Source organism: Cheilinus undulatus, linkage group 22 (assembly GCF_018320785.1).
Source record: "Cheilinus undulatus linkage group 22, ASM1832078v1, whole genome shotgun sequence".
In the NCBI taxonomy this organism is placed as follows: Eukaryota; Metazoa; Chordata; class Actinopteri; order Labriformes; family Labridae; genus Cheilinus; species Cheilinus undulatus.
The window spans coordinates 6,192,332-6,206,594 of NC_054886.1; the positions used below are offsets into that span (position 1 = coordinate 6,192,332).

The 14,263-nt window shown below is 39.9% G+C and overlaps 1 protein-coding gene across 1 annotated transcript in view; it reads left to right on the forward strand.

Moving 5' to 3' along the window:
* The window catches only part of nrxn2b (neurexin 2b), a 740,090-nt gene that overhangs the window by 552,536 nt on the left and 173,291 nt on the right, over positions 1 to 14,263 (forward strand). Inside the window, exon 8 of the mRNA XM_041780093.1 lies at positions 2,896 to 3,057. Coding sequence (XP_041636027.1) covers positions 2,896 to 3,057 — 162 coding nt within the window. The remainder of the gene's footprint in view (positions 1 to 2,895; positions 3,058 to 14,263) is intronic.

Genomic DNA, 14,263 nt, shown 5'->3' on the forward strand with positions numbered 1-14,263 from the left:
TCCTTAAATCAACGCACATTTACACCTAAGAACCACATAAAAACAGATATATTAATTTAAACTGTATGTTTTTGTTATGGCAGACCCTTATACAGCACTGGACATGATTTAAAAGACTAAAATCAGAGGTTTTGGAGCCATAACTTAGCTTAGGCCAGTACCAGTATTTCTACAGTTGAGGAGAATCCTCCAGTCAATTAAATTGTTTCTGGGTCAATAATGCTGCTGTTTGGAAAGTGAATGGCAATACATTCTTCATTATAAATGCATAGGTGTTTTCTAATAAGCTAGCATTAAGTATTGTGAGGATTACCATCAGCTGTCAGTCAGTGTTCTGGAGCTGGAAAATAAAGAGTTATATTTTGTTATATATTGTTATATAAACAGCAGCTATTATTTGATCATGTCAACCTAAGGTGACCAGATTTTCAACCTTCTAAATTGGGACAGTTCAGTTTTATAACACTGAAGCAGTGATTGTGTTAGCTGGTTTTATTATGCCTTTGTGAGTTGGCGTCTCAACCTTGAGTGACTAAAAATGGACACGTAACATATTTTTTGGCTGGTACTATTCGCAGGAAACTGCGCCTCTCCTGTAGCTCTTTGAAAAACACTTCCTTTTTGTCAAGACAGCGCCTATCTGGTATTAGACAGCAGGTCACGTTGATGTAAAAAGTACACTGAGATTGAACAGCACAATAAATCAGTCCTGATCTTTGATTTGTGGTGCAATAGCGATACTTTAATTGTGTTTAAAACAGCAAGTACCTTGGCAGATCAACATATACGTTTATGGACAAATGCAAAGTGATGCAGGTAGGTGCATCATTTTTGTATTTGCATCCACTTAAATCACAAAAGGATTGTTCAAAACTGGGGTGTATTAGTGTTTGATAGATTTTTGTTAGGACACAGAACCTGATAATGGGACGCTTTTAATAGATTTAGTTCATATGGTCACCCTAAATTAACATGTTTTTATGATGGGATTAGGAGAAGTCTGTTTAATACTACTCTAACAGCGTTAATCCTCTCTTTGCTCCTCTTTGGGTTCTCTGATGAGGTTCTGTAGAAGTATAAATCAAGGTAGTCTCCTCATCAGCCCTAGTGCAACTAACTGACCAAAAATTTGACTTTGTTAGAAAATGGATAGATAAAAAATTTGCTCAAGTGTGCAGCTGGCAGCTAAAACTGTTTTCTTCTTAGCTTCTTCAGTGCACAGTAGAAGGAAGCTGTTCTTATGCATCAGAGCCTCTCCACCCAATACCAAACCAACCAACCTAACCCCACCTTATCAGAGGTCTGCAGACAAGGTTAATAAATTAGCTATCTTTGTAAGTTGTTTGTTTTGCAGATACGCATCTTCAGTTGGTCATCTTTAAGTAAACAGGCCTGAAATACTCCAACAGTCAGATTTTTATTAGAAATATCATCATTTAAAGTTGGATCTTAGAACATTTGTGTTTGCAACTGTAATGAAAGCAGATGGGTTTGCACCCAACTCACCACAGCTTTTAGCTTTAAAACTGTGTTTGCATGCACAATAACAGATGTTGAATCAGAGACAGAAGTGCCTCACTTTGGCTCAGGCCAGCTCAATTAGGATAATTAGACAATAAATTGGTCACTTACTGCCATAATCCCTCCAAAATCAAACAACATTGTTTGTCAGGATGTCTATGGAGCAGCATAGCGGTAGATCTGATAGCAGAAACAATTAGCCAAATTATACTCATTAGCATCTACTAGAAGTAGGGCTGTTTAATGCACTCTAATGAATGTAATGTAGACAAACAAGGCTTTTATTCCCAATCAGTCTCAGACAAACTGAATGGAAATGGTTTCCTGTTTAAGATTCACTCTAATGTGTTAAGGAAGTGTAAAGTCTTATTTAAGTCAGGAGTTCTTTGACCTGTCCAGATGGGTTTTGCTGGTGAATCTAAAACAGTTCACCTCATCTTTTAAGGTCTTGTGTTAGATTAGTTCAAGACTAGTCTTTCTGTGTGCCGTTTTGATCAAGGACATAATGTTTTAGTAATATGAGCTTCTGATACTTAATATTACAGACATCAAAACAGCACTTGAACTAAATAAATTAAAATACAACACTATCATGAAGAAAAGCCTGGAGGAGCATCAAAGAAATACCCTTTGTAATGCTTTTTTTAATTAATTTGGGGGTATATTAAGCCTTGTTTCTACATTTCTGTGCTCACTATCTTGCACCAGTTGCTCGCGGCTGTGTGTTTGATTCCACTCAGTGCCTGCTGCTCCCTCAGCAATCAAACATGTCGCCCAGGCTGTGCAACCTTGCACACAAGACAAAACTTGAGGCGACTGCATGTTGAAAAAAATATTTATTTTCAGTGATCGTTTTTTTTTTTTTCTTTTTTTTTTTTCTTTTTTTGAGTGCAGACTGAATTGGTAAGGGAATGTTGAGAAGTCGCCATCCAAATCACACAGAATCCCTTGCAGATATTTCAAAGCAGTGATAACTGGAAATAAATGATCTTCTACTGGGTTTACTTTATTGTTTTTTGCATGATTGTAACAGGTTTTAACTCTCCCGTTTCTGGCACAAAATCCATCGAAAAAAACAACTTAAATCATAGTTTTTACTACCGAAAGTGTTGAGAATACTTGCTTTTCTTAGCAACTGCACTCTTGAGTAAGGGCCCCTAGTCTGACCTGCACTAAAAGAAACCAATCAAGCGATACCATTTAGGGGACAACCCCACCTCTCACTGATGTTTAATCCACTCTCTTCCTTGTTTTTCCTCCTCATTCTTCTAATTTCTCTCCACTCTCATCATCTCTATTTCCCACCTATCCCTGCTCTGTTTCTCTCTCTATCTCTGTTCTTCATCTGTCTCTTTTGGGCCATGCCTATGCCAGGTGACCATTTCAGTGGATGGTATATTGACCACCACTGGCTACACCCAGGAGGATTACACCATGCTGGGCTCCGACGACTTCTTCTACATCGGCGGGAGCCCCAACACAGCAGACCTGCCCGGATCTCCAGTCAGCAACAACTTCATGGGCTGCCTGAAAGATGTGAGTAGCTCTGCGTGAACATTTGCTGTCGGAAGCTCATCAAATGTGCAACCAGTGCAGTCTCTTCTTTGTGTTGTGTCTCCTTGCCTCATATTGAAGGTAGGAGGTACATGCTGTGGAACAGATTCAGACTACACCAGCCTGTAGTGTGCAGCTACTTTAAAAAATATCACACTGAGCTTATGATTTGTCTGCTAGCAGGGTTTGGGCATTTTCACCATTGAATCAGTCCACATTATCCCTAAACCCCTATGGTCCTTTGCTTGGATTATATTCTGGTTCTACTGGAGTGGATTTTTATTTCATATATACTCTTTCCTGGAGCAGATGGAACACTTAACATATTGAAAACAACTATTACTTATCTAATAATGAAGGGAAAGGCTCGAGATACATCAACATATGTTTTACTGACTGGTTTGTCAGTAAAAAAAGCACATATTTTGATGAATATAACCTTTTTTTACATGTAAACCACATATCTATTCATGCACATGTAGATGGGGCTATCCTTGGATTGCACATTTCAGAGATTTTTTTATGTAATTATCATTAGACCTTCCTCTGTCATAGACTTGCATCCATCTAAGCCATAGCCACCCACCTCCAAGATGGCTGCCACATAGATGTAATATTTCTTTGAAAAATAGTGACTCAGGTTTTGTCTCCATGTCACTATAAATTTGATCAGACAGCCTCATTATCAATAGAAAATAAACTACAAGTTCCTGGCAGATGCCCCCTCAAGGTTTCCAAGTGCCGTATGGTGAAAGTACAGTGGTGGGCAGAGGTGTCAAGTAACTAAGTACAAGTACTTCCTTTCCTTACTTAAGTAAAAATTTTGGGTATCTGTACTTTACTGGTCTAATTATTTTTCAGCCTACTTTTTACTTCTATTCCTTACATTTTCAAGCAATTATCTGTACTTTCTACTCCTTACATTTTAAAAAATAGCCTCATTACTCCTGTTAAATTTCAGCTGGTTTTCATTCCGGCTTGTCATCGTTCAACAAAACACAAACAAAAAACCCCAAAACCTATCCAGATAAATTGCGCCATCCAGATAGAGTGAATTTGCATTGTACTAAAATGCATTCATTTTCAGTGGGCATAAATGTGGCTGAAACAGGTGCATCCCAGATTTTTCAACATTAACATTTTTATATAACATTATTGTCATTATGGCCTTTAGAAAAATGTTTTTTGGGGAGGTGGGGTAGTGCACTATAGGCCCCTGTGGCGCAGCCTAAGCTTTTGTCCTTAATGGCATTTTTTTCCCCCCTTACAGTACTTTTACTTTTATACTTTAAGTAGTTTTGAAACCAGTACTTTTACACTTTTACTTGAGTAAAAAGCTTGAGTTGATACTTCAACTTATACAGAAGTCTTTTTTTAAACCCTAGTTTCTATACTTCTACCTGAGTAATGAATGTGAATACTTTTGACACCTCTGGTGTTGGGTTACGAAAGAAGGGCTGAGTTTTATTTGTGGTTTGAATTTACAAATAAGGGCTGATCATAATCTCCAATGACCTTGATCTTTGATTTAATGTGAGTGCTGGCTTTTTAATAGTTAAAATAATACACTAAGTTTGGCAGACTTAGCCTCAAAACAAGCATGTTCCACCTGACAGGTCACCTGTAGGTGGTCTGAAAGGTTTATGCATATTTTGCTGCAGCTTGCTGGTGGTAGATGCTCCAGAAAAGCCAGCAGCTTAGGCTCCCGCAGTGATTGTAAGAGGGCTCGCAGCTCACCTGCTCTCACACTGCTACTTCTTGAAATGACCACATTCCAGTGTATCAGGAAATTTGTGCAAAGTTTAAAAAATAATCTCTCAAAGCGTTGTCAAGAAAATTTCTTCCCAAGCATGGCAGGGAAAGCAAGGAACAGACATGGGGACCATTAACCTTAACCTTTGCCCTATGACCTCTAAAAACGTATCTGTTTACACTTAAATAGGGTGAACATTTGTGCAAAGATTATTAAAGATCTGTAACCCATGTTTAGCATGAATGCTCATCAATTTTCGGTTCAAAGTCCAGTGCTCACACTGTAGAGCATGGGCAGAACTTTTATTCCCATTTGGGGTCAATTTCTAATTCTATCTACTTTTAAACCAACATAGGCTTTTGATGTTTGAGGTTTTTCAGCCCAGAGGACATAAGCAGTTTCCTACCTTGTCTGTCGACAAGCTTCACCTTTGTACATGCCCTGTGGCAAGGGTTTTTACCCACATACAATAACAAGAGTACAAATAAATGATCTTTCTCTCTGGTGGTCTTGCTTTGCATTCGTAGGTCACTGAGGCATATGCATTAATTTCACTCTGTTTCATAACAAGCTAAAATGTCCTCAAAGGAGCTCGAAGTTCAAGGCTAATTACCTAAAAAGAACTTATATTTGAGGTTTGCCACTGAGACAAATTGGTGCAAGTTCTACCACCTATATTTTGAATTTTCCTCACAGTTTTGTTCCCTTAAGATATAATACCATATGATACATTTATATCATACAATATGACACTATACAGTACTAAGCAACACAATATGATACACTGAGATGCTACAGTAAGCTTTGCCATGATGTGGTACAATTTGACATAATGTGTTACAATATGATACAATACCATATCATATGGATGGATGTGATAAAATTAAACCTCGATTCCCTGTGACCCACAGGATAAGTGAGACTGCTACTCAACAGATGGATGATATGATACTATATGAGATAAGATGCAACACAATATAATATGATACAACATGGTTTGGAACGATTCTGTACGTTTCGGTGCTATACAGTGTGGTACAATACAGCACAAGCTGATACTTTGATATTAGATATGTGAAAGGACACAACATGATTCAATACAACACAATGTTATCCCGTATGCTTCCATATAGAAAGGTACAGTTTGAAACAAGACAATAAGTTACACTAAGATACTACAACATCATACAATATGATATGGTACAATGTAATAAGATATGTTACAAGTCAGTACAATATGATAAAATATTATAAGATATACCATCAGATAAGTTGTGATAATATATGATATGATATAATGCAATTTTACATGAGATAAGATGCAATATTATACAATCAATGTACAGTACATTACAAGACTAGAAAAGCACTTGGAGAGCGCAGACCTCCACCAATAGCCTTATCTCCCAATAGTGAAGAATCCTGGATCTGTCCCCATATGCCCCTCACCACGGCTTACCCTGGTGGGGTGGAAACACAGTGAGGCAAAGCATTAGCTTCGCTACAGGTGGACTGTCATGGTGGAAGCACTGCCTGCTGGTGCCAACAGATGCACTGACAGTCTCACCCATGGTCTCACTGGACGACTGGAAGTCATGACAGAGGGTGAATATTCCTCTATTCCTCCAGCATTGTGAGTATTCTCACTACAATTCGTTGTATTTCTCTCTGTTACGCTCCGACTCGTCTACTTGACCGGACGTGCATCTTTCAAACTCTATAAACTCCAAAACTTTGAATAGAAACACACCCAAAATGCTGCTGGGATAGAAGTTACTCATGTCCGCCATCTCCTGGTGTAAAGTGGTAACAGCGCAGAGCTTTGCCATTAGCTCTATCTCCAAGTAGTACAGAAACCTTTAAAAAATTCCTGAATCCAGATGGTGATCCGGATCAATCCCAAAATCTAATCAGTTCTTCCTTGTGCCATTTGTGACATTTCCTGAAAATTTCATCAAACTCCATCCACAACTTTTTTTGAGTTATGTTGCTAACAATCTAACAAATGAACAAACTAACAAACGAACAAACCCACGCGATCACATGACCTCCTCTGTGGAGGTAATAATGCCATGTAGTTAGGCATGATGCAATACAGTATGGTAAGATATAATATTGTGTCACAGCTGGCTCTAAGCCAATGACAAAACACGGTAGGTAACACAGAGTTACTTGAAACGAAGCATAAATTTAGTAAAAACAAACATTTAAATGTAACAATATGAAAATGTCCAGTGTTGCCCAAACCAACCTAACAAAAAATAACTAGGAATGGGGAGAGGAGTCAAACAAGGCAGGGTCTCTTAGCCTCTCCTACTGCCTGGCTCCCACCGAAGACACTGACAAGTCTGCTCTTATCACGATGAGAACATCTGGCCCAGGTGTTCTCAATCCACATGCTGACCCTGATCACCCACCAGGCCACACCCACTGGTTCCTAAAACAAACACAACAACCGGCAAACAGGCAAACAGCAGGGTCGTCACATTTGTACAATGCTATATTTTGATTAAACTTGCAAGAATATGATAGGATACGATACAATGATACATGATGATACCAAACAATATTATACTGTATGATGCTACAATACAATAGGATATGATACAATTTGATACAGTGTGGTATCAGACAATATTTTACTGTAAGATTCTACAATATATGATATGATACAATGTGCTACAATTTTATGTCATACAATACCATATGAGACTATATGGTGCAATATGATTCAATATGATGCAGTATGATACAATGTGCTACAATTTCATACAATATGATAATATATGATACAATATGATATGATTTGATACAGTATGATAGAGAAATTAGGGAAATTTGCTGTTGATGTCATTGTCTTCATCTACAGAAGAATAAATATTATCAACAGAAACGTACCCACTTCACATGTACAAGAAATGGACATTACCAATATGGCATGATTTGATTGTGGAATTGATTAATCAAGATGCAAAAAACCCCCAGAATCAATAAAAGTGCATTCTTATGTAGTAAAGTAAATTATTCTCCATAGGCTAATGAGATTTACTCCATTTTTGAGGAGGTGGATATGTCATATGTCTACAGGAATAATTTCTGCATTAATACTAACTCACTGAAAGAGAAGCTCTTGATTAAGTTTGAAGAAAAATGGCTCAAAAAATTTCTGTCCAAACCCAAATTAAGAACATATGTGCTAATTGAAAATGCATTTATGCCTGAATTGTACATTGCATCTTGATTATCTAGAAGCCAACGATCCTTGGTTGCACTGTTTAGGTTTGGTATTCTTTCTCTGGCTTTTGAGATGAGTCGATTCAGAAATATTCCCAGAGAAAATAGTTTCTTTGAGGTATGTGATTTAGCAGAAATAGAAAATGAGTCCCATTTTCTTTTGCACTGTTCCAAATATGATGACCTAGGAGGAGTATTGCTTCATGAAAAGACTTGTCAAAATCCTGAAATTCTGCAGTCACAAAATCTGGAATGGCTGAAAAAGAAGGCAAGATTGTTTATTTAACTAATGAATTAATCTTTAGTTTGTCTCCATCCTCCTTTTCTGTTCTATGATGATAAAATAACTGCTATGCAATCTGATTCTGGTTTGTTTACATTTTTGGTGTCACGTAAGCCCATGTGGGTTTGGCATAAGATTGTGTGTGACACAGTAATAATATAAGAACTTCAAACTTCAAACTTGTATTCCCGGATCCACATTAAACATAAGAGAAAAAAGACAGGAAAACATAGATGCACCCGAACTCTGCTGAAAAGAGATTTTTTTCATTTTCACATGGAATGACAGACTAAAATACACCAAAATATGTCAGAGAGCTGCAGAAACAGCATGCAACACATACACCTACACTGTCACATTTGTGTTGACTCTAACACAGTCACTTTAGAGTAATCACTGCGCAGTTTTACTCACATTCTCGTTGGTAGGAGGTGTGAGACATACAGTATCCTGAAGTGTTTATTTCCTCCCTCTGCCGCATACCAAACACCTCCACAGGCATTCTGCAGGCACACAACAGACGCATTCAGATTTATAATCATAGCCATGCAGCCACTTAAAGTTAGGGGTAGATATGTAGAGGACAGTTGCCTTATAAAAACTTTATGTCTTCAACTTTGACAAAAATGACTTTTATTTCCACCAGGACTTTAATTCATGGCCTAACAAGCTGCCAAGAGGACCAATCACTGCTTAAAGTATTATGCCCTTGTAAATGTAATGACTTGTACAGAGGCGACGCAACATGGTGCCATCGCATTTCCTCATAAAACTGCACTGATTGAATAAGTAATTACTTTTGCCATCACTTTTAATGGATCGCACAGTAATCGCCCTATCTCTAACTTAATTATGCCTGCAGAATTACATTTTCATTATTTGGGTTGCTATCGGAAAGGATCCCTAGTGGGTCTTAAACTTCCCAAGGCGTTTAACTATCTTCTCTCTCATCAAGACAAGACTGGATTTACAGTCGACGTACAGACGGAGCACAGGGGAGGGGAGGGTGAACAGGAGAGGAAACAGACAATGGTGAGGAGCTAACAGCAGAGGTGAAAATGGAGCTATCAGAGCAGATGGTTTGACAGAAGAGTATCTAAGACTGTTAGATTTCACAGGAAGTAGAAAAGCAAGAATGGAAGCGGCACAAAGAAAACAAACAGTCCAGGATTGAATTTAAACTGCAACTTTTACATTGTTGTTATCAAAAAGGAGAAATGTTTCAATGAATAATGTACCAGCACTTCTCAGCTACACATTTTAATAGATGCAACAAAGCAGACAAAAGCAAGAGAGAGGAATAGAAGTGTTTTAAGGTGAGATGAGAGAGTGAGAGGTAAAAGAGAGAGCTTCCAGACAAAATCTCAGAGAGAAGTAGCGTTCCAGCAAACATCAAACATTGGCATTTATGTTTGACTTTCTGCCAAGGGCAGCGCTTTCATATTCACTTTTAGTTTGGGTCAGCACAGCAAAACAAGTCTGAAAACCTTGTCTAGTCAAGTATGAGTCTGAAAATCTCATATCAAGGGAAATGGTTTGCTGACAGCAAGGTTCCTTGGTCTTATCCCTTGATGGTGATAATAGATAGAGTTTTCCAGATTGTCCTACCTGGAGTAGCTCTAAATACATGAGACTGGTTTGGGTTTATAAATGGGTCTTTGTTAACAGGCTTTTACATGGTATAAAGGTAGTATATCTTACAACACAGCTCTTGGCTACCTTTTTTGTTTTGTCATTAACCCTTAATCGTCCTGTAGATCAATTTTAACCATCCTGAAGTGAATCTAAACTACAGGGAACTACAGAGGAAAAGAGTCCAGCATGTAGGTGTTCCTATAAGACCTGGGTCTTCAGCTTTTTCTTAAAGGGAGAAAGGGACTCTGTGGAGGTTGGTAATTCATTTCACCTCCCGGGGACAACGAAGAAGAAGAGTCTAGCTAGTGACTTAGGGGCCTATTGTGATTGGAGCCCAAGGTCCCTGTTACAGGCAGAGCACAGCAGGAACGAGGGAGTGTAGACCTGGGTGAGGGATTCCAGGGAGTTGTTCCAGGAGCTGTTTTGTAAATAAGTAGAGTCTTAATTTGATGTGAGCTGTGACTGGAGGCTAGTAGAGAGAGATGGTCGGTAGAGTGACAGGGTTCAGTCAACTGCAGTACTTGATGTGCAATATTATAAGAGCCTGAACCAAGAGCTGTGTCACACTCTCTGACAGGTAGGGTCTGATATTCTGATGTTATCAAGGATCAGTCAGCCTGACTGTGCAACTGAGGCACCATTAAATGGGTATTTTGGTATTTTTTAAGTTGGGTTGTATAAAGAACGTTTCAGTAGTAGTGACATTAGCCTCCAAAGATTTCACAATGTGTTTCCCCTTTAAAGAGAGCATGCTGGGGGCACATGCCTTATGCTGAACTCTAAACAGCAAAATTAAGTTGACCATGTTTGATTTATAAAATCAATAAAAGGGTAAAACATCTAAGGAAGTGGATATTTTTAAAGGCACTGCATAGCACATTTGAGCCAACATTGTTTTTGGTCCATTGTTACCTAAAACTTGGTAAAATAGAGCATCTGGAGCATTCTGTAGCGCTGTTTACCTTTTCAAGAAACACAGATGATGTGTGGTTATAGATAGTCTTTCTTTATTAGCAGTTATGAATTTGCACTCATTGCTGTTATTCGTATGACTGTTCTAGGATCCCCCTGCTCTTCCACAGGTCTACATGGAAAGCATCAAACACCACACAAATCCCTGCCTTATCTACAAGGAAAGCCTGGGGGCAGGGAGATAAGCAGCAGAAAAGAAACAGGGCAGAGCAGGCATAAATGACAACAGAATGACACTGATGAAGGCAGAAGTAGAATAAAAGGAGGAGCTGGGGTGGATGAGGGTTGTAGAAAGCAGCTTGCAGAGAGAGCGCAAAGCATAGACAGGCTTTAAAAATTGTAGAATGAGTATGATTTGCCAATAGTGTGCCTAGGGCACATTGGGTTGCCATCAGCTGACAAGGACTTCCGTTAAATCATCTAATCTAAACTATACGGCAGCGTTTGAATCCATGGTCTGCACCAAACACTATTTTGTGAAGATATGATTGTGGTGTGTCTTGGGCAAACAAAAGATTGAAAACCACTGCTGTAGAGTATTTATAAGGCCAGGCACTAATGTTAGAAGGCCTGGCTCACAAACTTTGTCCCAGTTCATTCCAAAGCTGCTTGATGGAGTTGAGGTCAGGGCCCTGTGCAGGCCAGTCAAGCTCCTCCACACTGAACTCATCAAACCCTATCTTTATCGTCCTTGCTTTGTGCACTGGAATACAGTCATGTTGTCATACATAGAAGAGGGCCTTCCCCAAACAGTTACCACAAAGTTGAAAGGATTGCATCGCCAAAATGTTGTGATATGCTGAAGCATTAAGATTGGCCTTCACTTGAGCTAAGTGGGGTCAAAATTGTGAAAGACAGCCCCGTACCATTATCATTCCTCCACCAAACTTCATATTTGGCACACACCAGTCAGGTTGGTAACATTCTCCCCCTGGCATCAACCAAATCCAGACTTACCCACGTAACTGCCAAATAGTGATTCATCGATCCACGGAACACGGTTCCACTGCTCCACAGTCCAGTGTCAGTGTTTCACATGCTTGGCTCCACAAGATCAGGCTGCTTAGTTTTTTTGTTTACAATAATGCCAGTGGAGGTTCAGAACTCTTCAGCTGTGGAGTCAGCAGAGCCTTGGTGACTTTTATGCACCATGCATCTTGCTCTGGGATTTTACATGGTCTTATGCTTCATGGCTGAGTTGCTTTTGTTCCTAAACACTTCCACTTTCTGATAATGTTACTTACAGTTGACTGTGGAATATCCAGTAGGGATGAAATTTTATGAACCCTCTTATTGCAGAGGTGGTATCTCTTGCTAGAGATTTATGACTTTGCTAGTGCCTTTACCAGCTGGAGAGATTAAACATTTAATTCAGCCCTATGCTTCCAAGAAGTCTAAGCTTTCTCGTCGTTTCTGTTGTTGTTTGAATCTTATGAGCTCAACTTCTCAGCCGGAGTCGAGCTTTAATGACCACATCAGCTGAAGTGAGTCAGAAAGGTAACCAGGCAGAAAGGCACCACGATGACCTGCAGTGAGAGTAACTGAGAGCGGCAGGCAGCGAGGTAGTAGTGACTAAAAAAAAATAAAGAGGGAAGTAAGTGGTCGTGGGGGTAGACGGCGGTGTGTTTCATCCTGTGCTAGTTCAGTGGCACAGCTCGGATTATCAGTGGTGTTATGGTCCGGGGCAAGGCTTTCATGCCGCCACCGTGGTCAAACGCCTTTGATACGCTTGGCCGGCACCCTCCAGGCAGCAGAAATCCAAAGGAATAGCACAGCAGAAGACGAGTAAAAAGGCACCAAAAGAGGCACTGAAGCCCTATGAAGTTTTTATTTGCTCATACGTGCGCGAGTGTTCAAAGTCACCCACACGCCATGATCATACACTGTGTGATGTATGCGTGTTTTTTTTTTTTTTTTTTTCTCAGCTCCCAGTCAGAGTGGTGGGCTGTGAAATCAGGTCTCCCCCCACAGCCTTGTTTCCACAGATTCATCTCTCCTGCACGTCACCATCTGTCTCTCCAGCACGACCCTCCGCCTCCCCATCTCCCTCCCAGACAGTGACCTTGCTATCGCCAATTTCACACTCCTCCCTCCGTGTCAGGCGTCCTCTCTGTCTCCCTCCTCTCCTGCTTGCTTTTCTCCTCCCTGCCTCTCATCTTCCCTTTCTTGGGGGCAGTTTTGTGTAATTAAGTCCACAGTAGCGCTGTTGGTAGACCAGCTTTGCCACCCTGACGGCAAAATTAAAAATTGATTTCTTCGACTGATTTCATGCGCTGGTTGAATGCTTTCGCCCTCCTCCTTGCCTCCACTCTTTCATTTTCTACCCCGTTTTTCTCCCAACTTCTTATTGACTCCCATCCTTTTGTATTCAGCTTCCTTGCGCTCCCACCTTTGTGGATAAACTCTGCTAGAGTCACCTGTTGCCCCATCCTAAATACCACCCACCACTTTATTTCTGACTAGCAGTCTGAATAGTGCTGCTGCAAAGCTTACTCTTTGCCCTTAACAGTTATTCGTTCTTATCACCATGGTAAGAGAAATCGATGAAATGTACAGTACAGCTGAAAGTGCGTTATACACTGTCAGTAGCTGTCATTTATGTTGACAACAGAAAAAGTATTTTCTGACCTTGTGTCAAATTTTGGAAGGATTAACCAAGAGAATGTCAATTAATGGATGTAGAAAATCAGGCTGGTACTGTATGGAGTTGTTTATCAGTCAGGCCCAAAAAGTACACCAGGAAAATATAAATTGATTGCTGTACTGTGGTACTGCAGGGTTTTAGATTTGCAGAGTTTCTCAATGGCAAAACAAATCAATGGAGTCACCCCTAAGGATGGCTTTGGGATCAGCTCCAGCTCTACTGTTAGAAGCAGTCAGTAGGCATGTTTACATGGACCACTTGTATTGGGAATAAATGCCTGGTTGGAATGAGAACGCTTCATATACACATTCCATCCGGAATGAAATCTTCCGATCCGGCGCATTCGGAATGGAATTTCATTCTGAACGAGAGGGGAGGTTTATGTGGATCCTCATTAAGATCCGCGTCCATGGAAACACTTGATCTGATCACCTCTCCCGGTTGGGTTTTTTTTTGTCTTACTGCGCATGTCTTCCCCACGTGACATGCCTCCTTATTCTCCCCCTTTGAATGGACTACAGCAGTATGAACCGCTGAGCTTTCTGCTTTAACTGGGGAAGCACCAGAAACTTCAGATCTGTCTGCAGCACACAATATAGGTCTATTTCTGAGAACAATAAAGTAGAAATAAAGATAATATAAGGTACGAACACAAGTGAGTATACAA